At 51.2% G+C, this 26,942-nt stretch overlaps 2 protein-coding genes across 3 annotated transcripts; one reads left to right on the top strand and one right to left on the bottom strand.

The window, feature by feature from the left end:
• Positions 1-334: 334 nt before the first annotated feature.
• On the top strand, positions 335-19,517 carry disp1 (dispatched homolog 1 (Drosophila)). Its single transcript, XM_062468039.1, has 8 exons — positions 335-630; positions 835-975; positions 13,312-13,341; positions 13,955-14,078; positions 14,164-14,291; positions 15,060-15,157; positions 15,266-15,363; positions 15,609-19,517. The coding sequence occupies exons 1-8, from the start codon at positions 335-337 to the stop codon at positions 19,224-19,226; spliced, it is 4,533 nt and encodes a 1,510-aa protein (XP_062324023.1). The 3' UTR covers positions 19,227-19,517.
• A 2,095-nt stretch (positions 19,518-21,612) lies between these two features.
• LOC134025006 (toll-like receptor 5) lies at positions 21,613-26,698 on the bottom strand. 2 transcript variants are annotated; one of them, XM_062467787.1, is made up of 3 exons: positions 26,458-26,698; positions 23,150-25,599; positions 21,613-22,955 (listed from the first exon to the last, which is right to left on the bottom strand). In XM_062467787.1, the coding sequence occupies exons 2-3, from the start codon at positions 25,593-25,595 to the stop codon at positions 22,789-22,791; spliced, it is 2,613 nt and encodes an 870-aa protein (XP_062323771.1). In that variant the 5' UTR covers positions 25,596-25,599; positions 26,458-26,698; the 3' UTR covers positions 21,613-22,788. The 2 variants fall into 2 exon arrangements, with proteins under 2 accessions (XP_062323771.1, XP_062323768.1); XM_062467784.1 differs by having other exon boundaries at positions 23,145-25,599; positions 26,458-26,697.
• Between the last annotated feature and the right edge of the window lie 244 nt (positions 26,699-26,942).

The raw sequence follows: 26,942 nt of genomic DNA, 5'->3' as shown, positions 1-26,942 counted from the left end.
AACTTCTCAGGTATAGCTATGGCTACACCTGAGGCCTTCTGTGAGAAGCTGATTTTCACTCAGTGTAATGTCTTCCTCCTCCTTCTCACCTCTCCCTCTAAGTGGAGTCAGATTTCTCCCTCGCTCTTCTTTCCCAGCCCAGCTACCAGCTCTGTGAATAGAGTCAATGTTCAACAAAATGTCAATATGGCTGAGCTAAAACGTCTCTCTCCGCTCTCTCTCTCTATCTCTCCCTCACTCTGCTCTCTCTCTCTATCTCTCCCTCTCTCCGCTCTCTCTCTCCCTCTCAGAGGAGTGGCCAACTCGGCGCTAGGCTAGTTGCCGGGAGACGACCATGGCCCTGAGCGACCCCAGCGGCGACCCCCTGACCCTCAGCAATGGAGGGCTCCCCCACCCCCTGAGAGCCTCCCCCAGCCCCGACGCCCCCAGTGGAGGCCTGCTGGTGGGGGGTGAGGAGCAGGGCGAGGCTCCCTGCAGCTCCTGGACCCAGGAGCCGCCGTCGTCCAGCCCAGCCAGAGAGCTCCTCTGCCGGGCCCGAGGGAGCCAGAACGGAGGGCTCAAACACAACGGTTCCCTCCGGCCTCCTGCCTCCTCCTCAACACCCGCCCCCCACCTCGCTGACTCTCAGAGGCTTGCCAAGCTCCTCCCCCCTTCCTCCTCCTCCTCCCCCCCTCCTCTCCCTCCCCCCTGCCGTCACCACTGCCCCTTCCACCCCCCTCTCTGCTGCCACGGCAACCAGCAGGAGTGTCTCGTCTTCCACGGCCACGCCCCCGGACCCCCTGGCCCCGCCCTCCACCCTGGCCCCTCCCTCCACCCTGGCCCCTCCCTCCACCCTGGCCCCGCCCTCCACCCTGGCCCCGCCCTCCACCCTGGCCCCTCCCCCTGTGCCTGTTGTGTGCAGGCGACTCCGCCCCCCTCGCTGTGTCTCCAGCATCAGTGGCAGGAGCACCTGCAGAACCACGGAGCTGGGATCAGGTAACACAGTTCACTGATGTCTGTCCTTTAACCTGTCTGCCTGTCTACCTGTCTGTCTGTATACGTCTCTGTATGTGTGTATGCTGCCATGTCTATAACCCTGTGTGTGTGTGTGCCCCTGTGTGTCGTTGAGAGAGCTGTTCCCTGCAGTCTGCCCCTCTCTAGACAGAGGCCAGTTCACCTGCTGCTCCAACAGAGCCCCTTTCATACACACACACACACACACACACACACACACAAACACACCCCTCCCCCAGCCATCACCCTGGCCTGAGGCTGGGCTGCTCTCTAGATGATGCCAACCTTCTGTTCAAGACATGCAGCACATTCTGAACGCATGTCTACATTTACTGGCTACAGTAGTTTTATAACAAGGCTCTCTTCATTGGCATACGTGTTGCTACACGATCCCTGATGCATTTAGGAGATGGGTATAGCTCAGTGGTAGAGCATGGGGATGGGTATAGCTCAGTGGTAGACCACTGCTCTACCACTGAGGAGCTCCTCTCCTCCCCTGGCCTCTCCCCCTCTCCTCCCCTTGGCCTCTCCCCCTCTCCTCTCCTCACCCTGGCCTGCTCTCCTCCCCCTGGCCTCCTCTCCTCCCCCTGGGCTGCTCTCCTCTCCTCCCCCTCTCCTCCCCCTGGCCTCCTCTCCTCCTCCTGGCCTCTCCCCCTCCCCTCCCCCTGGCCTCCTCTCCTCCCCCTGGCCTTCTCCAGGGAATGGGGCTCCTGTGAGAGGTGGTGATGGTTTGATGAGCGCTCTGTCCTCTTCCTGGGCAAACACAATACAGACATTATCAACATGGAGACAGGCCTGCCAGACAGACTAGATCATCTCTGCTGCTGTCTGGCTGTCTTGCTGGGAGGGAGAGAGGGAGGGAGGGAGGGAGAGAGGGAGAGAGGGAGGGAGGCTGGACGGGTCCCTCAGGGAAGAGTTTCAATACTCAGGGCCAAATTCCTACATGTATGCAGGTCCCAGCCTCCAGCCCCCAGCCCCAGACAGCTCTTCTCTCCTAGTGGCTGCAGTGTTCAGTGGCTCCAAGGATGTTGGTCCACAAACACATGAGCTGATAGCTGGAGCCCTTTAATTAAACCACATGGAGGCGTTTCTCTCTCTCTCTTTCACATACACACACTTACACACATATACATGAACACACCTATACACACACACACGTGTTCTCCAGTAAACTTGGGACGGCGGTATTGAACTCATTTGTTGGCAAACAGTTTTTTCAAGGGAGCCATATTTAGCAAGGACTTTTCTGTGGGACCACCAGACCACAGCACGGCTCCTCAACTGAAACTGGACCCGTTAAATCCTCTGCATAATCATTTGCGTAATCCTCTATTTATGATCTCCACAGGGATTCAGTGAGCAAGCAAAAAGAGAGTGAAAAAAAGTCATGTTTGCGGTGGTAATTATTTCCTGGTGTCAGTCCGTCCTCCTGGTTGTGAGTGGTTGCACTGTGGTCGATCTGGATATTTTTGCTGATGTTCTTCACATGGAAATTTTCCATCTACATCCCGTGTTGCCCTGTGAGTGTGGGGGAGAGATCTGTGTAGCCAGATCTGAAGGGTGCACTGCCAACACACGCACAGACACAGACATGTTACCTAGAGTCTCTCTGTAGCTGGTTGGATAGAGGAGAGGAGAGAGAGCGGGATAGCATTGCACCCATTAGATCAGAGATCCCCCCCCCCTCCTCCTTCCCCCTCCCCTCCTCCTCCTTCCCCCTCCCCTCCTCCTCCTCCCCCCTCCCCTCCTCCTCCTCCCCCTCCCCCCTCCCCTCCTCCTCCTCCCCCCTCCCCTCCTCCTCCTCCCCCTCCCCCCTCCCCTCCTCCTCCTCCCCCTCCTCCTCCTGGTGGGAACAAGGAGCAGATGTGGGCTCTCCTGTAGAACGCTCTCTTGTTTAGTAAACAGGTCGCTCTTGTTCACCGATGACAGGTTTCAATTACAGACCGTGTACCCCAGCTCTGAGTCTGACCCTAACCCCGGCCTCTCTCTGGTCTCTCTCCCAGCCCCCTGGCCTCTCCCTGGCCTCTCTCCCAGCGCCCTGGCGTCTACCTGGCCTCTCTCCCAGCCCCCTGGCCTCTCCCTGGCCTCTCTCCCAGCCCCCTGGCCTCTCCCTGGCCTCTCTCCCAGCCCCCTGGCCTCTCTCCCAGCCCCCTGGCCTCTCTCCCAGCCCCCTGGCCTCTCCCTCAGCCCCCTGGCCTCTCCCTGGCCTCTCTCCCATCCCCCTGGCCTCCTGCTGGTATTGTGTGTCTGGACAGCCTCAGATGGACAGATAAAAGGGAGGATCATCTCTGTTTGCTACCAGACATACGTCTCTTGTCTGAACCAGAGACCACGATTCTGTTTCCCCTCTCCTCCTCCCTCTCCTCCTCCCTCTCCTCCTCCCCTTTCCTCTCCTCCCCTCTCCCCCTCTCCTCCTCCCCTCTCCTCCTTTCCTCCCCTCTCCTCTCCTGGAAGGGGGTTGGTTGGCATGGTGACTGCAGTGCCACCGTGTCCGAACTACTGGATCTGGGGGAGGTGGGGGGAGGTGGGGTTAATGCCCTGGTAATTTGAAGGAACTAAGTCAGACAAGATTGTGTCAAATATCAGTTTTGATCCCAGCAAGGCTGTGATCCTGGAGATTAGGGCAGGGATTACTGGCATGATCGCAGCGCTCGCCTCCTCGGCTGTTACGCTTTCCTTTAGACACACTCACACACACGTATCCACTCGCGAACACACACCGACATACATATATACACTATATGTAGACATACACACAATATGCCCCCCCCCCCTCATGTAACATTAGCTCTCTGTGGTTGTGATTGTTTTTTTACCGCAGATTTTCACGCTCTTTTGCATCATTTTTTAAAATGATGCAATAACAGACCATTTTGGGGTTCAGTCCAAATATTTGACTCTCAGAACAGTGAAGAGGCTAAACCTCTTCCTTTTACTACGATGTAGTAAAAGCCTTTTACTACGATGTAGTAAAAGGCTGAGGACAGATCTCTCTCTGTGTTCCTGCCTCTGTCTGGTATCTCTCTCTGTGTTCCTGCCTCTCTGTTATCTCGCTCTGTGTCCTGCCTCTCTCTGGTATCTCTCTCTGTGTTCCTGCCTCTGTCTGGTATCTCTCTGTGTTCCTGCCTCTGTCTGGTATCTCTGTGTCCTGCCTCTGTCTGGTATCTCTCTCTGTGTCCTGCCTCTGTCTGGTATCTCTCTCTGTGTCCTGCCTCTGTCTGGTATCTCGCTCTGTGTTCCTGCCTCTGTCTGGTATCTCTCTGTGTGTTCCTGCCTCTGTCTGGTATCTCGCTCTGTGTCCTGCCTTTGTCTGGTATCTCGCTCTGTGTCCTGCCTCTGTCTGGTATCTCTCTCTGTGTTCCTGCCTCTGTCTGGTATCTCTCTCCGTGTCCTGCCTCTGTCTGGTATCTCGCTCTGTGTCCTGCCTCTGTCTGGTATCTCTCTCTGTGTTCCTGCCTCTGTCTGGTATCTCTCTCTGTGTTCCTGCCTCTGTCTGGTATCTCTCTCTGTGTTCCTGCCTCTGTCTGGTATCTCTCTGTGTTCCTGCCTCTGTCTGGTATCTCTCTCTGTGTCCTGCCTCTGTCTGGTATCTCGCTCTGTGTCCTGCCTCTGTCTGGTATCTCTCTCTGTGTTCCTGCCTCTGTCTGGTATCTCTCTCTGTGTTCCTGCCTCTGTCTGGTATCTCTCTCTGTGTTCCTGCCTCTGTCTGGTTACTCTCTGTGTTCCTGCCTCTGTCTGGTATCTCTCTCTGTGTTCCTGCCTCTGTCTGTTATCTCTCTCTGTGTTCCTGCCTCTGTCTGGTATCTCTCTGTGTTCCTGCCTCTGTCTGGTATCTCTCTCTGTGTTCCTGCCTCTGTCTGTTATCTCTCTCTGTGTTCCTGCCTCTGTCTGGTATCTCGCTCTGTGTTCCTGCCTCTGTCTGGTATCTCTCTCTGTGTTCCTGCCTCTGTCTGGTATCTCTCTCTGTGTTCCTGCCTCTGTCTGGTATCTCGCTCTGTTTTCCTGCCTCTGTCTGGTATCTCTGTGTGTTCCTGCCTCTGTCTGGTATCTCTCTCTGTGTCCTGCCTCTGTCTGGTAGAGACATCAAAACAGTGCTAAAGGAAAACGTATGGAAGATAAGATGATGCTTCATATTTCCTCCTGACTGTGGGTCAGCAGCTGAGCTCTGGGGGCAGGTCACAGTCCTGGGGTCAGCTTCACCAGCTAGGACTACACACACGTGTGTGTGTGTGTGTGTGTGACCATAGATTGTGTGTGTGTGAGTGTATGTCTGCATAAGTGTGTGTGTGTGTGTGTGTGTGTTTAATCATTGTGTGTGTGTATTCCTGGCTCTAGGTGAGAAAGGTAGAAAAGAAAGAAGGAACACAAATCTGATCTACCTGAGCAGGTGACACAATAGGTTCTACCTGTATGTACCTGAGCAGGTTACAGCATGGGGCAGACCCACCCTAGACCCAGAACAAGGACCCAGGGCCTAGAACAAGGACCCAGGCCCTAGACCCAGAACAAGGACCCAGGCCCTAGACCCAGAACAAGGACCCAGGCGCTAGACCGTGCGCCAGCCTGGGGCAGAGACGGCACGGTTCCCCAACCTCACAGGACCCTCAGGGGTTTGGGCTCAGGGCAGCGTGGAAACCTGGCCTCCTCACACAGCTCTCGCTTGGAGACCAGACTCAGGCCCCTGCCTCTCCTGCCTGTCCTGCCTCTCCTGCCTCTCCTGCCTCCCCTGCCTCTCCTGCCTCTCCTGCCTGTCCTGCCTCTCCTGCCTGTCCTGCCTCTCCTGCCTCCCCTGCCTCTCCTGCCTGTCCTGCCTGTCCTGCCTCCCCTGCCTCTCCTGCCTGTCCTGCCTGTCCTGCCTCCCCTGCCTCTGCATTCCTGTTGGTTTAGACTGCCGCAGGTTTGGATTGGTTTCAATGGATCCTCAGATAGCAGGCATTCCTCCTCTCTAAAGAAAGGTCCACTCTTATTATTGCACGCTGCTTTGAATCTGACAAGTTGGATTTTCTTTTTTCTCTCTGTTTGGAAGGAGAGGCAGGTGGTTCACATGGCCCGGAGCTGAACACTCAAGAAAACACAACACTTTGTCTGACTGACTCTACGTACAGATGTGTTTAGATACGTTCAACTTTGATCATGATCTGATGATATATCCAGATCTTTAAGTGTGGAATGTTTTGCTTGGGCTGCGTTGTCACACGACCACGCCAGCGGCCTGGTCCCCCCGGGGCGGTGGCTCTCAGGGGGGCAGTTTGACGAGGATTTGCGCGTTATCAAGAATAACAAGTGTGCAACGCCCACTGTGTCCTGACTGGAGCTGGGCTGGGTTGACCCTTTGAGCAGGGTGAGAGAGAGGAAGAAAGAGCTGTAGAGACAAATAGAGAGAGGGAAAGGGAGAGCGAGTTGCAGAGAGATGTATAGAGGGAGAGGGAGAGAGACACTGGGAGACTCCTCTGCTGGTTGTAAAAGGTGAGGAATAGGCCCCAGAGGACATGGCTGCTCTGTAAGTTAATTTGGAAGAGAAGGTGGCGACCTGGGCCTCTTAAACTGCACTGGAAGAAGCTGCTGTTGATTCTACACACACTTTTACAGTAGAAAACTAACTTAATGATCTGAGTTACACCTTGTTAAACTGCAAACATTTCAACAGGTGAGGTTCCTTGGTTTCACTAGCACTTTAAGAGGGGGAAGGAGGGGAGAGGTGGGGGAGGAGGAGAGAGGTAGAGGAGAGAATGTGAGGTGAGGAGCCAAACTGTGACTAGCGTCTGGCCGTGCAAGCAGGCAGATGAAAGCCTCTCTCTCCTGGAGCGCAGGATCAAAGCTGGGCTGAGCAGCACGCTGTCATAACCTCACATCAGGTTCTTCCTCTGTCAGGCTGCAGGGGCTTCAGCTGGCCAGGAGCAGGCTGACTGACTGGCTGACCCACTGACTGTATGGATGGCTGACTGGCTGACTCACTGACTGTATGGATGGCTGACTCACTGACTGACTGTATGGATGGCTAACTGACTGACTGACTATGGATGGCTGACTGGCTCACTGACTGACTGTATGGATGGCTGGTTGGCTGACTGTATGGCTGGCTGACAGACTGTATGGATGACTGGCTGACTGGCTGTATGGATGGCTGGCTGACTGACTGGCTGGCTGGCTGGCTAGACAGCTTTATATAGTAACTATCACTCCATAAAACTTTTTATTTTATATATATATATATATATATATATACACACATACACACGCACCCTGATCCTGCGTAGCTGACAGATGTCTGGTGGAGTTGATCCCCCTGGCATCCCAGCGCCGCCGACTGTACAGCCCCTCACTCGCCAGGCAGGGTTCAGCTGCCTGCTGCAGGCTGGGAGAGGGAGAGGGCCATCCCATAATAAAGACATCTCCGGGACAGCTTGTAACTATCGGCTACAGTGTTGAAATGCGGCCTGTGTGTGTGGAATCCGTCCGCCGTCGTTTTTCACCAGCAGGAATGTGGAGATGGCAGCTCAGGGTCTGGACCAACAGGAGGATGTAGCTGTCCATACCCCCCCCTCTCTCTCTCTCTCTCTCGCGCTCTCGCTCGCTCGCTCGCTCGCTCTCTCTCTCTCTCTCACACACACCCCCCCCCTCTCTCTCTCTCTCTCACACACACACACCCTCTCTCTCTCTCTCTCTCTCTCTCTCAGACACACACTCTCTTTGTCTCTCTCACACACCTTCCCTCTCTCTGTCTCCCTCTCTCTCCCACACACCCCCCCTCCCTCTCTCTTTCTCTCACACACCTGCTTGGAGTATGCCCCTGCAGACAGAGTTAGCTATGGTATGAGCTTATCTTGTCTAAGTTTGGACTGGTCCTCTCTGCTCCCTGTTAAAGCGGATCTTTAAGAGACCCAGTCTGTTTTACTCAGCAACGTCACAAGCTTGTAAGAAGTGATATCCTGTAAATTGCCATGGTCTGGGGCCTCATCTGGGTCTAGGGCCATGGTCTGAGTCTAGGGCCATGGTCTGAGTCTAGGGCCATGGTCTGAGTCTAGGGCCATGGTCTGAGTCTGGGTTGGCCTGGTCTGAGTTGAGCAGACTGCTCCAGTCAGAGGGTCTGTGTGCTCGGCTGAGCGTCTGATTGTGTGCAATGTTCCTGGCTGCATCACAGGAGGGGTTCAGACGGGGATGACAGTAATTGCTCCTGCCTCGACTCCAAACGCCTTATTCCAGGAATATCTCTGCATCTGTTAGCAGTTTCCCCCCCGCGTTGACTCCTGACCTCCCCCCCTCCCCCCTCTCCTCCAGTGTGACCATGGCGTGTGCTGGCCCGCTCCTCTGTTTGTGCTGCTCATTAACCCAGCGATCCAGAGACTCCCCACAGCAAGCAGAATAACAGCCAACAGACACTTGTAGCTGTGGTGAGTTTAGCTAGGGACGTCCGGAGGGGGGTCAGAGACTAGGGGCAGGGAGGTTAGGGAGGGAGGGGGAGGTTAGGGAGGGAGGGAGGCGGAGGAAACTTGACTCTGTTGGTTGTCGTTCTGCTGTATTTAGAAAATTGTGTGATCATCAGTCAACACAGCTCACACACCCTCCCTCTTCCTCCCCTCTTCCTCTCCTCCCCTCCCCCAGATCTATGCACACTCAGAGCCTTCTGGCCCTCCTTCCCCGGTCTGCCTCCTTCAAGGACATTACTGTTTCATCCTACTACCCTGCTACTGACAGACCAGCTCTAGCTGAAAACAAAGACGGCTTGTTTATGTATTCCAAGTGTACTTGTCATGTAGGCTATTTGGTACACATTCTCTGGTAGACAATAATGGTTTCACCAGAAATAATTTTTGGTTTGTGAAGTACAGTGGCCTAGTTCCAGGGAGCATGATGTTGGAACATCAAATTGTTTGTGTGCTTTTGCGTAATATAAAAACAGATGTTTCTGAAAGTGCGGACCGTATTTCAGCTTTAAGGCCCTTTCAGACACAACGCGATAACGGCACCATTCCTCTGTGAAAACCGTTATTTCACAACGACTTTTAGCCGTCGAGGATAACGTCACCTGACGAGTACCCGCATTGTTCCTTTCTTTTCTCCTCAGATATTCTGCACTGAACCCAGCGGGGAGTGCATCGCAAATCACGTTCTGTCTGATTGAGCAGCATTTATAAAATATAATCACATACTAGAACACTGCAAGCAGACATGGTCAGTTTCTTCTGTTCTGACGTGAGAGAGAATCTAGACGTGTCGTGAATCCAGTCCAACCGTTTTCTGTAACTGCGGCTTTACGTTGGACCGTGTCTCCGAGCAAAATTCCTCCGCTCGCGCCCCTTACAAGGAAACGCAATAGAAAACAGACATAAATCAATTTACGGAGTTTTTCCTTGGCTACCGATACCTGGTTAAAGGAAGAGACAGAGGGAGAGAAATAATGACCCAATGTGTTTTCCATCAGTCAGTGTTGGTGCGCAGGAGCCAAACGGATATGAAAGGGTGAATCTCAGGTTCATGTTTACGACTGTTCCATCTTATGTCTCCGGGTGTGTTAATGAGCCCTGCCGTGCGTCTCTGTGTACACACATTTTTTTAAGACTCACGGCGGCCCAACATCTGGTCAACATGGCCGGAGAAATCAGCATTCCAGTCGCATGGGTTCTGTTCGTGTGCGCCTTTCGTTGCCGTGGCAACTTCTAACTAGAGAGGGTACAATTTCTGGGGAAATTGTAGGGTGTGCTTGCTTGCGTCGGTTGCACAGGGGTCCGTTTTTGAATGACATTTTTACAACTGATATTTCTGTATATTTTATATAAAAATGCATACTTATTATTTATAAAGATTACATAGATTTAAAAGCATTTTTTTTTGCTGCTCATTTACAACTGAAAATACGAGTGAAGTGTAGAATGAAATAGATGTCTTCTCATTTCCCCTGCAAGAGGCTGCCTCATCGTTGAATCAAAACGAATACATTTGGCAGACCGGTGTAAAAATTGACCTAATCTCTATGACTTAAACGTCATTTTAAGTTTTTCCCTTCTCGTGATATTTTCAGGCATTTAGCCTACTCATTGCATTCATTCATTAATAAAGAACCCCTTTGAAGATTATTCTACGACGTTACCCGGCAGTAGAAGATGGAATCGCGATTCAAACAGTACCATCTGCTAACTGAAAATATGCCCCCCAAAACTCGCTCATTCATAAAAAGCTCACTGGTAGCGATCATTGTCAGTAACAACGCAAAATGCGATATAGCCCTGTGTGGAGAAGCTGCCCCGGTAAATTGTACTACTACGGTACAGTACTAGTCTACTGCTGTGTTCGTCTTGGTAGCGATTGCGTTGGTTGAATTGGATTTAACGTTCCGTTGTACGGTTTAGGCTGAAATTAATTATTTTCATGAACAGATTGACAACGTTTAGGCTGTGGCAATGAAGTTCAGGTTAGTAGTTAGATAGACTTTTGATTTAAGTAAGGGGAGTGCCGAACATGTTCTGTCGCCGTTTGACTTCCTAAACAGTTGTGTAGATGTTTGTGTAGTGTCTCGCGTAGGCTACAGCGTTGCAGTGAGCTACAGTACACTGGTTTGAAACCACAGGTAATGGTAATTTCACCAACAAATCGTTTACTAATGTCAGAATAAATCCTACAACGAAAATGTATATGTGAGGAATGTTTATTTTAACGATTGAAAACAGATAGCTACATCATAGACCACTGTAGTATGTGTTGCCCGGGCAACACAGGCTAATGTCATGATGCTAATACTTTAGTGAAATAGTAGACTACTGTTTCCGAAAGTAGATGTACTTCCTTAATATCAGTTTATATTGTACATTACACATCACAATTGTGTGTCATATCACAAAGTAAAATGAGTAAATAGTTATCACCCTGGCCTCTTTGATTGTGGCGTTTCTGCAGCTGCCTTGCAGTAAAGCTATAGTTAGCCTAGCTATCCCCCAAGTTAACAGATGCGAAACGAATGTTCTGCCAAAGGTAGTCACGCGTGTTTTCCTGACGTTAGTGACGTTAGTAACGTCAGTGACTGTGGCTAGCAAATTAGCCACGTTAGCTTCACTTTTCGCCACAAAAACGTAACTTGAGCCTAAACCATGCAACGGAACGTAAATCCCAATAGAAGCAACTCAATCGCTACCAAGACGAAACTTTTGACACCTAGGTTGTCTATGTAGGCCAAATATTGACTGAGTTTTAGGGGGGCAAAAAGAATAATAATAATATATATGTGAGAGAACAAAGGTGGTGTGCTCTCGCCGAAGGCTTGAGCACACCCAATTACGGCATTCCACGGATTCCCTTTTAAGGGGGGGGGGTGGGGGGGGTGGGAGGGGGCACAGATGACCTTTTGGCCCTCCTCTGGCATATTGCTCCAATCACAGGCGAGATGTCCATCCTGATTGGCTGTGGTAGAGGGGGCCTTTGAGCTCACTTCCTGTTTGGCTTTCCTGACTTCCTTGTTGTTTGGTGCCCAGCCTCAAACTACGGTGGCCCTGAAGTGCAAATCACACCCACTAACATGAGTGCATCCCCCCAAATGAAAACACTCCCCCCAAATACGATTCAACTTCCCCCAAATAGGATGACTTTCTCACCTCCCCCCAATACAAGGACACGCTCCCCCAAATGGGAAACGACATTACATTAACTCAAAAACACATTACATTTTGTCATTTAGCGGACACTCTTATCCAGAGTGACTTACAGTAAGTACAGGGACATTCCCCCGAGGCAAGTAGGGTGAAGTGCCTTGCCCAAGGACACAACGTCATTTGGCACGGCCGGGAATCGAACTGGCAACCTTCTGATTACTAGCCCGCTTCCCTAACCACTCAGCCACCTGACTCCCACTCACCTGACTCTCTACATTACATTAACTCAAAACGGAAAGGGTAGGTTCAACACTTCGTCGCTGAATGGATGCAGTAACTAACAAGAAATTGATCGACAGAAGTACAAAATGCAATAGCCTGACAGAGTTACGTGCAGGACATTTGTTTGGCTATCGAAGCATGTAGCAAATAGTAGGCTACTTATGCAAAAGTATATATTGCGTGTTAAACGTCAAAATCGATAGCCAAACAATTATCCTGGTCATCCTCTGTCATTGTGGCATTTCGTTCTTCTGTTGTGGACTTTTTTTTTCTTTTTCTGAAAAGTCCTACTTCCTTTAACTGTGTTTTTAGCGTGCGCATAGGCTACTTATTTTAATGTTGTGAAACGTTAACAGCATATCTAAGATTATTTCATAGGAATGTCCATGATTAAAATAAAGTGTAGTGCAAGTCATGACTCTGAATTGTTAACACAATGTTTCTTCTTTTATTCCAACCAAAACGATCAACTTCATGGTAATGACAGAGTTACGTGGACCAGGATGGTTGTTTCGCTATCGATTTTGACGTTTAACATGCAATTTATACTTTTGCATAAGTAGCCTACTACTTGCTACATGCTTCGATAGCGAAAGAAATGTCCTGGTGCACGTAACTCTGTCAGGCTATTGCATTTTGTACTTCTGTCGATCTATTTCTTGTTAGTTACTGCATCCATTCAGCGACGAAGTGTTGTACCTACCCTTTCCGTTTTGAGTTAATATAATGTGTTTTTGAGTTAATGTAATGTTGTTTCCCATTTGGGGGAGCGTGTCCTTGTATTGGGGGAGGTGAGCACGTCATCCTATTTGGGGGGAGTTGACTCGTATTTAGGGGGATTGTTTTCATTTGGGGGATGCACTCATGTTAGTGGGTGTGATTTGCACTTCAGGGCCACCGTATCAAACAGCATCCTTGGTGTGGATTGTGCAGATAGGAGCATGTTATCAGACTGATGTAACTGCATGTACCAACTGGAGATACTCATGTTATCAGACTGATGTAACTGCATGTACCAACTGGAGATACTCATGTTATCAGACTGATGTAACTGCATGTACCAACTGGAGATACTCATGTTATCAGACTGATGTAACTGCATGTACCAACTGGAGATACTCATGTTATCAGACTGATGTAACTGCATGTACCAACTGGAGATACTCATGTATTTCTCCAGACTCCAGCAGGACTGGGTTGTTCTAGATGGTTCTGTATGGTGATGGTTCTATGTGGTGATGGTTATAGATGGTTCTGTATGGTGATGGTTCTATGTGGTGATGGTTATAGATGGTTCTGTATGGTGTGCTTTTACAACCACTTACGAAGAAAGGAAAGAAAGATTTAATGAAAAAACATGTTCTCCTCGCATGGTTACCCACGGATACGGGATGGGGTCCAATCTCTGGTTTTGACTTGTAAATGTAAACCTGATTGATTTCTTTCTGTTTTTCAGCCCTGCAAGGCCTTTCCGCTTTCCCAAAAGGTAAGATCTGACAATCATTATCTCTGTGTGTGTACTCTGTGTGTATACTCTCCCCTCCTCCCCCTCTCCCCCCCCTCCTCCTCTTCCTCCCCCCTCCTCCTCTTCCTCCCCCCTCCCCCTCCTCCTCCCCCCCCCTCCCCCTCCTCCTCCCCATGTCTGTCAGACACCAGCAGATGAGTCATTCCTCTCCACTGAGTCACCATAGTTACCAATGTGGAGAATGTCTCCTTCCCCAAACTCCCACAATCCTCTCTGCTGCTCGAACGTGTTTGTGTCGTCTCAAGCCCCAGCAGGATAATAACCATGGCACCCGGGGGCCTCAGTAGATCAACACCCCGGCCAGCACCTGGGGCTGCTACATGCTAACAGCATGCTAACAGGCCTAGCTGTTGTTTCTAGTTGGAGAGCCACTAACACTTTACACATGTATATCCCAGTAACAATACAGTAACCCCCCCCTGACTACCGTGGGTCAGCTCTAATAAATTCATCATTATTTATATTCAGTGTACTGTATTACTTATTGTTATGAATGTACAGGCTTATAGCAGTAGATTTGTTTGATTGACAGTGTGATTGACTAGTGTCTTGTCCTCCCTCCCTCCCTCCCCAGCTATGCAGAGCTGATAGCTGATTGGCCGGTAGTGGTGCTGGGGGTGTGTACAGTGTTGATCGTGGTGTGTGCCCTGGTGGGAGTTCTGGTCCCAGATCTGCCAGACTTTTCTGACCCCTTACTGGTGAGAATGTCCACCTTTCCTGTATGTGTGAGTGAGAGAGTGTGTGTGTCTGTTGTGAAAAATTATTGATGTGTGTGTTGTCTAGGGGTTCGAGCCCAGAGGCACTGCCATTGGCCAGCGTCTGGTCACATGGAACAACATGGTGAAGAACACTGGCTACAAGGCCACCCTGGCCAACTACCCCTTCAAATATGCTGACGAGCAGGCCAAGAGGTGAACACACACACACACACTCTCTCACACACGCGGCCACTCTCACACACGTACACACTCTCACACACACACACACACTCACAAGCAGGCCAAGCCTTATCTAGTCCCAGATGAGGGATGTGTGTATGGTTGCTCAGAGCGTGGGCTAGATGAGGGAGGGAGGGGGAAGGAGGGAGGGGGGGGAGGGAGGGGGAAGGAGGGAGGGGGGGGGAGGGAGGGAGGGAGGGAGGGAGGGGGAGGGAGGGAGGGGGAGGGAGGGGAGGGGGAGGATGCTAGCAGCCAGTCACCGCCCTGGCCACGCCCTCTGACAAAAACCAGCTTCCTGTCTGTCTCTGGTAGAGGATGTGCTTCCTCTGAAGACCTGTCTGCACTCCTCCTTATCGTCTCTCCCTCCTCCCTTCCTTCCTCCTCACTCCCACCCTCCTCCCTTCCTCCTCCCTTCCTCCTCACTCCCTCCCTTCCTGCTCACTCCCACCCTCCCTCCTCCCATCCAACTTCCCACCCCTCCTTTCCTCCTCCCTCCCTGAGAACTGTTTCTCTGGTCTGGTTATCATCTTAACGATAATACAATGATTACTCATAGTCATTAGTCATTACTCCCCTGATTGGGAACCATTTGTAGGCTCCTTGTTTTTAGCATAAACATTTCCAATGATAATTTGTGCCTTGAGCAGACTAACTTATATCAATATATATGTATGTTGGTATATATGTATTAATTGTATATATGTGTATATATATTCATGCTCATGGTGTGTGTGGTCCCAGTCACCAGGAGGACCGCTGGGCGGAGGACCACTTTGACCGAGATAAAAGACAGGCAGAGTGGGACTTCAGCAAAGACAGCTTCTTCTGTGACGTTCCAGGTACAAGCCCCCCCTCCTCCCCTCCTTTCCTCCCATTCTCTCTCTCCACTCCCCCCCCCCCTCTCCTCTCCAACTTCCTCACTGTGTTTATGTTTTCCCTGTCTGCAGGTGACAGGTATTCCAGGCTGGTGTTCAGCTCTACGGAGGGGAAGAATCTGTGGAACATACAAGCCATCAAGTCAATGTGCAATCTGGACAACACACGGGTAGGGATTATAGCATAATTTACACTAGTAGCCTCAAATGATTTGTTTTAAGTCAATTAGGAATGTATAATTACTTGTCATTATTGTCTTGGTGAATTAAGAACAGGTTGTGATTTGCAGCAGCAGCCTGAATATAATCTAATAAAATGTATTGAGAACATGAGAAGAATGTTGATGATGATGATGATGAGGGATAATGAGTTAATGAGTTCACCTGACCTGCTCCGCCCCCCCCCCCCCCCCAGGTGCGCTCCCACCCCCAGTACTGGAGCCTGTGCCAGCGCACTAGCGACGCATCCTGCTGTCCCAGCTGGACCCTGGGGAACTACGTGGCCGTCCTCACCAACAAGTCCTCGTGCCAGAAGATCACGGAGCGCGACGTTTCCCACACCCTGAAGATCCTGCGCTCCTGTTCCAAGTTCTACCACAACGCCACGCTGGGCCCAGACTGCTGGGACGCCACCACCCGCAGGAAGGACCAGCTCAAATGTGCCAACGTCCCAAGGAAGTGCACCAAGTTCAACGCCGTGTACCAGATCCTCCACTTCCTGGTCGACAAGGACTTCCTGAGCCCCAAGGCCGCGGAGTACGCGCCCCCCCTCCTCAAGTACAGCATGCTGTTCTCTCCCACGGAGAAGGGAGAGACCATGATGAAGATCTACCTGGACAACTTTGAGAAGTGGAACGCCTCGGATGGCGTCACCACAGTCACAGGGATTGAGTTTGGGATCAAACACGACCTGTTCCAGGACTACCTGCTGACGGACACAGTGTATCCGGCCATCGCCATCGTCATCGTCCTGGTGGTCATGTGCGTGTACACTCGCTCGGTCTTCATCACCTTCATGACGATGATCGCCATCATCAGCTCCCTCATCGTGTCCTACTTCCTGTACCGGATGGTGTTCGACTTTGAGTTCTTCCCCTTCATGAACCTGACGGCCCTGATCATCCTGGTGGGGATCGGCGCGGACGACGCCTTCGTCCTCTGCGACATCTGGAACTACACCAAATGCGACAAGCCCAACCAGGAGCTGTCGGAGACGGTGAGCATCACCCTCCAGCACGCCGCCCTCTCCATGTTCGTCACCAGCTTCACCACGGCCGCCGCCTTCTATGCCAACTACGTCAGCAACATCACCGCCATCCGCTGTTTCGGCGTCTACGCCGGCACCGCAATCCTGGTCAACTACATCCTGATGGTCACCTGGCTGCCCGCCGTGGTGGTTCTCCACGAGCGCTACATCCCCAGCCTGTTCCCCTGCTCCCAGCCCCCCCAACAGGGGGCGCTGACCACCCACTCCCTGTGGTACGGGCTCTGCCAGCGGGCCAGCAGCTGCCTGTTCACCATGTCCGAAGCCTCGCGGATCTTCTTCGAGAAGGTGCTGCCGTGCATTGTCATCAAGTTGCGCTACCTGTGGCTCTTCTGGTTCCTGGCCTTCACTGTGGGGGGGGCCTACGTGGTGTGCGTCGACCCCAAGATGAAGCTGCCCTCGCTGGAGCTGTCCGAGTTCCAGGTGTTCAGGTCCTCGCACCCCTTTGAGCGCTACGATGCTGAGTTCAAGAAGCTCTTCATGTTCGAGAGAGTCCACCACGGGGAAGACCTGCACATGCCCATCACCATCATCTGGGGCGTGACGCCTGTGGACAACGGAGACCCTCTGAACCCCAAGAACAAGGGCAGGCTGGTCCTGGACGGCGGCTTCAACATCGCCAGCCCCGCCTCGCAGACCTGGATCCTGAACTTCTGCCAGAAGCTGAGGAACCAGAGCTTCGTGTTCCAGTCCGAGGAGCAGGACTTCACCAGCTGCTTCATCGAGACCTTCAAGCAGTGGATGGAGAACCAGGACTGCGAGGAAGCGTCAGTCTACCCCTGCTGCAGCCAGTCCACCTTCCCCTACAAGCAGGAGGTGTTCCAGCTGTGCATCAAGAGGGCCATCATGGAGCTGGACCGCAGCACCATCTACCACCTGGACAGCAAGACGCCCGGGCCACGCTTCGACATCAACGACACCATCCGCTCCATCGTGCTGGAGTTCCAGAGCACCTTCCTCTTCACGCTGGCCTACGAGAAGATGCATCAGTTCTACAGCGAAGTGGACACCTGGATCCGGGAGGAGCTGAAGGGGGCGCCGGCGGGGTTGCGGCACGGCTGGTTCGTCAGCAACCTGGAGTTCTACGACCTGCAGGACAGCCTGTCCAACGGCACGCTCATCGCCATGGCGCTGTCGGTGGTGGTGGCGTTCAGCGTGATGCTCCTGACCACCTGGAACATCATCATCAGCCTCTACGCCATCCTCTCCATCGCCGGGACCATCTTCGTCACCGTGGGCTCGCTGGTGCTTCTGGGCTGGGAGCTCAACGTGCTGGAGTCCGTCACCATCTCGGTGGCCGTAGGGCTGTCGGTGGATTTCGCCGTGCACTACGGCGTGGCGTACCGGCTCGCCCCGGAGCCCGACCGCGAGGGCAAGGTCGTCTTCTCGCTCAGTCGCATGGGGTCCGCCATCGCCATGGCGGCGCTCACCACCTTCGTTGCCGGGGCGATGATGATGCCGTCGACCGTGCTGGCGTACACCCAGCTGGGCACCTTCATGATGCTCATCATGTGCATCAGCTGGGCCTTCGCCACCTTCTTCTTCCAGTGCATGTGCCGCTGCCTGGGGCCCCAGGGCACCTGCGGACAAATCCCCCTCCCCAAGAGGCTCCGGTGCCAGGCCTTCGCCCAGGGCACCGCCAACACGCCCTCCCCCCAGCGCAAGAGCTCCGGCCCGGGGAAGTACCACCTGGACGGGCGGGGCAGAGATGTGGAGCACTACGAGCTGGAGCCCCTGGCCTCCCGGGCTGAGGAGAAGGCCTCGGAGGAGCAGGAAGCCGGCAGCCAGCTGTACAACGGACTCGCCTCCCACCCTGCCCCCTGCTCACACGCACCTTACACAGGCAAGGAGGTGGGTAGAGGAGGGGATCCCTGCAAGGAGAATGGACCGGCCACTCTGGCCTCCGACCTCCCTCCCCGGCCCCTGTTCCCCCACCACCCTGCCTGTACCTGTGACAAACCCCCGCCTTCCCACCCTCAGCAGTCCTCGGCCACGCCCTGGATACCCAGTACCTGCTCTGCCACCCCAGGAGCTCCCCAGGAGCCCTCCTGCCCCACCTCCCAGTTCTCCATCTCGGCCAGCCATGGCAAGGGGCCGCTATCAGCGGCAGACCCGGTCTACAGGCCCGTGGAGTGCCACATGCACTACGTCCACTGCCCCCCAGCCCACTTTCACCCCTATCCCCCGGGCAGAGTGCCCAGACCAGGGCCTCCTCACAGCTGTCACCTCCAGAAGTACTGCGACCACACCCGCCTCCAGGACCCCCAGCCCCAGGGGTCCGCTGAGGACACAGACACCTCCATCCTGGAGGAGAGCCTCGTGTCTGGAGGCTCCTGCACCTACTGCCCCCCTGCCGCCCAAACCCAGGTCCCCTGTCCCGGCTCCTCCCTTCCACGCACCTGCGGAGCCCACACACACCCTGGGCCTTGCCCAGCCAGACACAGTTCCCCGGGCAGGGAGGAGAGGGCTGGGGCGGGGCTCAGAGGGGACACCAAGGGGTCCGCCGTGGTACCGAGCGAGGCTTGTTGTCAGATACCAGGCAGCCAGGACGAGCCTGACCCCGTGACCTCGGTGGGGGACAACAGAGCGAACAGGAAGTGGAAACAGAAACCCAGGAAGGAGAAGGCGAACTCTTCTAAGAAACTCTTCTGTTTTAACAGGACTTTGAAAGTCAAGTGCAATTCTGGAGAGTTTAATGTGCCAAAATCTGAAGCCAGCCTGCCTGCTCTCGCCATCAACTCCAAACCCTCCACTGAGAGTTTGTGCTGACAGCGAAGAAAACGAAAAACATTTTATCAAAAGTTTTATCGAAAGAATATACAGAGCGTCCGACCACATTAGGTTTCATGTGCGTCTTCATCCCTGCTCAGTCAGGAAGCAGCAACTTGTCTTTGTCCCAAGTGCCTCATCATGTGTCCTGAGTCAGCCTGTCGCCCAGCTAGTTGTGTTTACACTGTTCTCCAGGTGCTGCTGTGTGTACTGGATTACCTGTCTGGGGCGTCTCACCTCAGAGCCCATATGAAAGACGTGCTGTATAATTATAAAGTCATTTAAACACGGCGGATATAGTCTGCTTTGTTTTTCCATTACACACACACACTTATACACACACACACACACATGTACATACACACTCACGCAAACTCATTCATTGAAAGGGATCTTCTGGGAGTGTTCAGAGGGTTTGAACGCTACACCTGTTTCATTGTCTCAGTTCTGGCGTCTGTGTTGGCTCTGCTGTCTGGCGCCAGGCCACAGGTCTCTCAGGGCTCCCTCTCCCCTCCTCCCCCCCCTCTCCTACCCTCCTCTCTCCTACCCTCTCCTCCTCCCCTCCTCCCCCCTCTCTCCTACCCTCTCCTCCTCCCCTCCTCCCTCCTCTCTCCTACCCTCCTCTCTCCCCCCTCCCCTCCTCCTCCCTCTCCCCTTACCCTCCTCTCTCCTACCCTCTCCTCCTCCCCCTTACCCTCCTCTCCTACCCTCTCCTCCTCCCCCTTCTCACTTCACCCTCCTCTCCTACCCTCTCCTCCTCCCCCCTCTCCCCTTACCCTCCTCTCTCCTACCCTCTTCTCCCCATTCCCTCCCCCTTCTCCCCTCCTTCCTTTCCCCTCCCTCCCTCTCCTCCTCCCCTCACTTTCTCCTGATCCTACATATATGGACCCTAGGGTAAGTCCTGCTCCTGGGTGAGACTAGTGAGCCTGAGGGAGTTGCAGAGCTAGGAGAGGCTAGAGGAAGCCTTCCAGGGTGTCCCTGAGTAAACTTGCCTGTGTTTACCCTGGGCCTGTTGTCTGCTGCCCTGCTCTCAGGAATGCTACAAACCCACACACACTCTCTTCACATCTCCGTGTGTGTGTGTGCGTGTGAATGGAAGGGGTGGGGGAGGGGGGGCACAGAGAGAAACTAGTGACACACACATTCACTGACTTGTGTGGGCAGAACTTGAGTAGAAGATGGGTCATTGTGTGTGTGTGTGCGTGTCCTTGTCAAGGATACTGACTGATGTTTCTGATGGACCAGATCATGCACTCGTGTGTTCTTTATGGGTCAGCTCACACGACTACAGTATCACTTCTGACTGAACAGTTTAGTCTTATTATTAGAGGTACATATACAGTGGTGTGATCACTTTTACACATTGGAAGTGAAACAAGCTATAGGAAACTGGTCATTTGGAGCTAGACCTCTCTCTCTCCCTCCTTTTCTCCCCTCTCTCCCTCCCTCTATCCCCCTCTCCCTCCTCTCTCCCCCCTGTCTCTCGCTCCATGCTGGCAATGCCGCTCCTGTCTGGAGCAGAAAACACCTGTTCCTCAGAAGGTCAGCTGGGAAACGGGTCACCTTCATCCTTCTCTCTCCCCCCCCCCTCTCTTCATCCCCCTCCCCCCCTCTCTTCATCCCTCTCTTCCTTGCCTTGGAGGAATGTCAGCGCTAGCTGATTCTGGGGCCGTAACTCAGGATATATCCTGGCACCAACACTCACTCACCCCCAGAGCCCCCATGGCTGATGGGAAAAGCAGCTCTATTAAAATGCCATCATTTAATCTGACGGACACTTACACTTCTTTCTCTCTGAGGGTGGAGGGTGGAGGCAGTGGAGGGTGGAGGCAGTGGAGGGTGGAGGCAGTGGAGGGTGGAGGCAGTGGAGGGTGGAGGCAGGCAGAAGAGGGAGGGAAGGAAGGAAGGAGGGGGACAGCAGGTGCTCCATCAACTGCTTTACGACCAGGGGGGGTTAAGTATCTGACTGTCTCTGGCTGGACGATCAGACCTAGGCTGTGCAGCGCCTCATTCAGCTGGGTCTGATAAAGGGACACCATTACAGTGTACACTTGATTCATCTAGCAGGCACTTTTATCCAAAGCAACATTCAAACGGTGCGTTACAAAGCACAGCAGAAAGTCAAGGGCCAGAGGTGCATAGTTCTAACAGTTTTCCGGTGGTCAGAGTCAAAAAACTGTCTTTATTTTCTAGGCGCCGTGTAAAGTACTGTGTAAAGAATAGGCGAGGTGCGATGACAGCCAACACAAACTGCCCGTTTTCCTTGTTTGGAAAGAGAGTTTGGACTGTTCAGTTTGATTTCCCTCTGTGTTCTCCAGATATGAAGAGAAGAAACAGAGTTTCTGTCTTTACTTTCCCAACATTCCCTTTTTCCACGCTGGAACACACAGTCCTTGAGTCAGACCACCTGAGGTTACACCTGTGGGGAGATCTGTGTTTAAGATTGTTGTTTCCAGACGGTGGGGGTGATATCTGGCCCAGACTGGTCTGGAAGGTTCTCTCTAGAGCCTGGGTCATCTCCTGTCTTTTCCTTCTAAACAGACAACCTCTGAACTCAAGGGAATTCTCATATTTGCTTTTGACACAAGGTCAAATATTGGCTGTGGTGACTAGTTAAGTATTTTCTAAACGTCCAGCTCCCCTGTTCTGAGAATACTGCACATCCCTTAAATACCTCCAGGACAAACGAGTCAACTTTGTTGACTGGATAAATATTGAGTTTTCCTTTTAAAATGGCATTTGAGTCTCGTGTATTTTCTACAACATTCAATGTTTTGACAAAGTCATTTGTTGCTCATATATGTCATTAACCAATAACTTCATATCTTCCCTTTAAAAATACTGTTCTGTGGCTGCGCCCATTAATAATGAGGGGACATTTACAGGACAACAGAGCTATAAATATAGGAAGTGGAGAGGAGGGAATACAAGACTCCAGCAGGAACCACAGCCCAGGAAGGAAGTCTTACTCAGCCTAGTGGCTTCCTGTTTGCTCGTGATACAAGTCTATATTGAGGAGGTGGTGAAGAAAACAGATTCACTTCTAGTCAACTGCATGCTGGGAAATGAACAGAGAAATGTTTGTAGATACTTTACCAAACCAGATACACACAGAGGTTTACTGATTGTTTTACATATCCAGTTTTTGATAGTACATGTTTCTTGTTTTACAAAATTCACAAAAGATCCACTTACATTCAATGATTGAGAATCCCTGCAGACAAAGGTTGGAAAGTTTGAAAATAATAATCACAGGCTAAGATTGCCATCTAGTGGTAGAAAAACTCAGTCACTCCTCTTTGGTCTTGTGTGTAACTAAATGCTTAAGCAACTCAACATTATATTAAAAAAACACAGTAGTATGAAAACCTTACATAATTATATAAAAAAAACACAGTAGTATGAAAACCTTACAAAACATGAACTCAAAATTCTCACGGTCAAGTTGAAATCATACAGACGCCTATATAAAAACAGTTAATAAACAGTTAAAAAACAACGAATAAAGCATCACATTTCAACTACTCTGATATTTTCCAGTTCAACATCCACTATGTTGTTGTTACCAGCGTCCTGAGGTCTCCTGATCTTCCGGTCCTTGAGGATCTGGGAGGTGAGCCGGTCGTAGAACCACTCCAGGTCCTGCTCGTCCTCCGGCCAGCGCAGATACTCCCTCTTCTGGATAAATGTCCTGATGGCCTGCTGCCTCATTAGTCTGTAGTGGGGGACCTTGAACCACAAAATATACAATTAAATGAATACTTTATTACATTTAGTCATTTAGCAGTTGCTCTTATCCATTTGTACATTTTTTATTTGTTCTTTACTTATGGGAATTTAACTGAAAGACACAGCCAGAATAATAATAAGTTACTTTTTTGTCTCGTAATGTCTCTAATGGTAGTCCATGACACGTACCTTACCCGCCACCACCACGATGAGCATGTTCCGGAGTTCCTCCAGCATGCGGCTCTGGGCCAGGGAGAAGGCCTCCAGGCACCAGCCGTCCCTCAGGAACTCCTGGGAGACCACGCACACCGTCATCCTGCTGCTGAACACTGCGTCCCTGATGTTGTTCAGGTGGTTCTCTCCCGGCAGGAAGTCCCTCGCCTCAAAACAGCATCGCAGGACGTTGTCGTCGGAGAACTGGGCGTCGAGCCTCTTCAGGAACGCCGTCTCCACCCACCGGTAGTCGTTGTTGCTGAAGCAGAGGAAGGCGTCGTAGGGGATGTTGGCGTCCGCGGGGGTCTCCTGAGGGGGCCCCTGGAGAATCCGGCCCTTCGCCCGCTTGTAGAGGGTGAACAGGTAGCCGCGGAGACGCGTGAAGGCGATGGCGCCGACAATGACGAGAAGGAGGAGGGTGGTGCAGACGATGAAGAGAGAGAGCTTCAGCGCCCGGACCTCTGCCTCATCGTCCTCCTCACAGCCCTCCATGCTCAGCTTAAGCAGACGCACGCCGTGGAACTGAGAGGGGAACTCGCAGCGGAACTCCTCCGTGGAGCTCAGGAACGTGGCGTTGGTGGTGTTGAGGAACGTGAGGAACCCCACCAGGTTGCAGTCGCAGTAAAACGGGTTCCCCATCAGGTTGATGAAGCGGACAGAGCGTAACGCCAGCGGATCAGGGTGAGCCAGGACGTTGAAGGAGAGATCCACCCTCACCAGGCTCTCAGGGAAGATGTCGGGTTGGAGGTAGGTGAGGAGGTTGAAGGAGAGGTCGATGAAGGTCACGGAGGTCAGGCCTTTGAAGATGCCCTGGTGTAGAGACTGTAGGGAGTTGTGATTCAAACCGAGAATGTCAAGTTGGCTGAGGTTGTCGAAGAGGTTCAGGCATTTTCCCTGAGCCCAGATGGTCTGCAGGGAGCTCCTTTCTAGATCAAGCACTTTCAGACTGCTCGAGATGGGGATGGAGATGTTGTTGTTCAAGGTGCACCACATTATGAAGTTACCACCATACTGGAGCATTTGCAGGTGCTGGAGATTGGATAGCAAAGTGTAAACATCTTCTAAGTTAGTTAACCTGTTATTCTGAACATTGAGGATGAGGCTGTTTTTAGCCAAACTGATAATGCCAGATAGAGACTTGGGTACAATCTTGTTATCATCCAACCGAAGTATCAACAGCTTTGGGAGAGGTGAGAGAGTAGGAATTATTCTAATGGAGTTACTTCTAAGGTCAAGGCCCTGCAGATTGAACAATCCATTCAAAGCTTTATGTTCAAAAGCTCCTATGTTGTTAAATGATAAATCTAGGACTGAAAGCGCAGGGAGGCTGTCAAACGTAAACCTGTGGATTTCTCCAAGAAGATTTCGAGACAGGTTAAGCGTTGCCAATCTTTCAAGACCTGCAAATGCGCCAACGTTAATCTGATTTATGGTATTGTACGATAAATTGATTTCCTCTGCGCTTCCAAATGGTCTGAATACTTCTTCCTGCAATGCAAAAATATATCCATAGGTTAAATCTAGCGTCTTTATTTCACTACCACTTAGGCCCTCATACGTGAGCTTGTCCGGATCTCGGAAGTTGTTGTAGGAAAAGCCTCTACCGCCACCATGTTTCAGGACAAGATGGCTGATTTTGGAGCCCTCTATTGCTTTGAAAAAACGCTTCAACACGTTCACATCGAATCCATTTACAGACAAATCAAGAGTATCAAATGACATGCTGCGAAAAGGGTTTCCACATCCTTCCCAGTCAAAGCTTTCTTCATCCATGTCGTTCAGATAGACACTTTTCAGCTGTACAAGACGGAAATGCTTGTTCTGAAAATGCACTAAATCGGTCTCACATATTCTACCCATCCGGTTCAAAGTCAGGTTCAACTCTTTCAATTCCGACATGTTTGCAAAGAAGGGCGCGGGTCGGATTCTCTTGACGTTGTTTGCAAAAAGATCCAGTATTTCTAAAGACACCAGAGGACTTAGGTAACGCTCCTCCAGAATTGACTCATTCAAGCCACATTTGAACAAGGAGAGAAGTCTCAGATTCGACAGTCCCACAAACGCTTCTGGTTCGAGTCGCAGCCTTAAACTGTTTCCCAAATACAACCTCCTCAGGTCCCTCAAGTGAAGGAAGGTGTTACTCCTGATCAGCAGAGATTCGCCTTGCTGCCACCCCAGGTCCAGTTCCTGAAGCCTCCTCAGGCCAGAGAAGGAAGTTGCGTTGACCTCGAGGATGTAGTTCATGCTGATGTCCAGGTGAGTGGTGGAGGAAGGGAGTGCTGGTACTGCTCTGAGTGAACACCTGGAACAGTGGGCCTTCGTCTCTGACGGTGAGACTTCTAGAAAGCATTCTTTAGAACCACTCGCCACATCGAGGTAGACGAGGACGGCTAGCAGAGCAACGTTCCTCCTCGTTGTCGTCATCATCACCCTAGTAACAAGCAGATTAAAGTCACTTTCTACTGTTTTGTGATTATTATTTACCGTTGAGCCCTACAATGGTGCACTGGATTGATATGACTACTGTTTACCTCTCCCGAGATCGACATGGGCACATTGCATGTTTACAGAGTGGGTTCATAGTCCACTGGTTTAATACAGCATTTAACCCTCGTGCTGCCTTCGGGTCACATGACCCAAAGGTTCATAACGAACCATCGTTGTGTTTACCCAATTTTACCCAATACAAAAACAAATTAAAATAATTTTCTTTTAACCATCGCAATGTGGGGGGTCTGAGACAGCCTAGCTGTTAAAAGAAAATGCTTCACTTTGTCTTTGTATGCGGTAAATTTGTCGCAATACGACGGTGGGTCACAATGACTGATGGGTCAGAATGACCCGAAGATAACACAAGGGTTAATTAAAACTCATGCTCATGTTTGTGATGAGTATGCCTTCACAGATATACTGGCGTACCGTGGTTAGCCTACTGTTGAAACTTTTGCCACAAATGTAATATTGACCTTTTACATTTGTGGCAAAAGTTTCTTACAATGTCTACAAATTAAGAAGAGATCTAAACCCACCAGAAATAAAATAATTCCGAGTTGTGCTCGTGTCAAACATGTATTACGGTATTTTAAAAAAAAGTTATGTTTTTAATTCGATAATAGTTGTCCTAAATTGATAGTTAGAGTCAAGTTTGTTAGTCTAGACCTAAATTCAGCACCCTGATGTTCATTGAAACATTTAGCCTACTCTTATTATAGGAAGATCTTGTAAATCAAACAAAAGAAAATCTGTTCTATCTATTTAGCTACAGCCTACGGACCAACGATAGACTTACCTTCGCGAGGTTTCGCGAATACGTTCTTCCAACACGGCTCGGGTTGGTTTTGTGGGCGTTCAAGTCATAATGTTCTTTCTTTCTTTAACCCAGTAGGCTATGTCCTACACTACTATTTAAGCTGTTTGCTTCCGTAAGACGTATGTTCTTATTTTTCTCCATGTCGAAATTCGGGGGGGGGGATCTTGCATAACTTTCCTGGTCGACTGTTGCTCTCGCTGTGGGATTCCACAGGATTGGTCAATTAGTCGTACATAAACCAGAATTTAATTCAATTTATCATAGACTCCTGCCTCCTCTTGAGACTCGAGATTAGTTTTTTTATTAACCACTTGGATAAAATAAACACATTTAAAGGGGGAACCAAATACAAGAGATTTCTTATTTGTTATTGTTTTGCATCTGTAACTTAATTAACTTACTAGAATTACAAGGTTGTCACGTGTGTGAACAACCTCGGGAACACATCATTAGAAAGCCCAGGA

This window comes from Osmerus eperlanus, chromosome 8 (genome assembly GCF_963692335.1).
Source record: "Osmerus eperlanus chromosome 8, fOsmEpe2.1, whole genome shotgun sequence".
Lineage (NCBI taxonomy): Eukaryota > Metazoa > Chordata > Actinopteri > Osmeriformes > Osmeridae > Osmerus > Osmerus eperlanus.
Note: the sequence above shows the minus strand (reverse complement) of the source record. Positions and strands in the feature narration are given on the sequence as shown.

What these genes read in the sequence shown, in the direction of transcription:
- LOC134025006 (XM_062467784.1), bottom strand. Translation starts at nt 25,595, where the DNA reads ATGATGACGACAACGAGGAGGAACGTTGCTCTGCTAGCCGTCCTCGTC. An exon ending in TCGTGGTGGTGGCGGGTAAG is followed by an intron (nt 22,956 to 23,144) that starts GTACGTGTCATG and finishes TTGTGGTTCAAG; the next exon opens with GTCCCCCACTACAGACTAAT.
- disp1 (XM_062468039.1), top strand. Translation starts at nt 335, where the DNA reads ATGGCCCTGAGCGACCCCAGCGGCGACCCCCTGACCCTCAGCAATGGA. An exon ending in CCTTTCCGCTTTCCCAAAAG is followed by an intron (nt 13,342 to 13,954) that starts GTAAGATCTGAC and finishes CTCCCTCCCCAG; the next exon opens with CTATGCAGAGCTGATAGCTG. An exon ending in CTTCTTCTGTGACGTTCCAG is followed by an intron (nt 15,158 to 15,265) that starts GTACAAGCCCCC and finishes CCCTGTCTGCAG; the next exon opens with GTGACAGGTATTCCAGGCTG.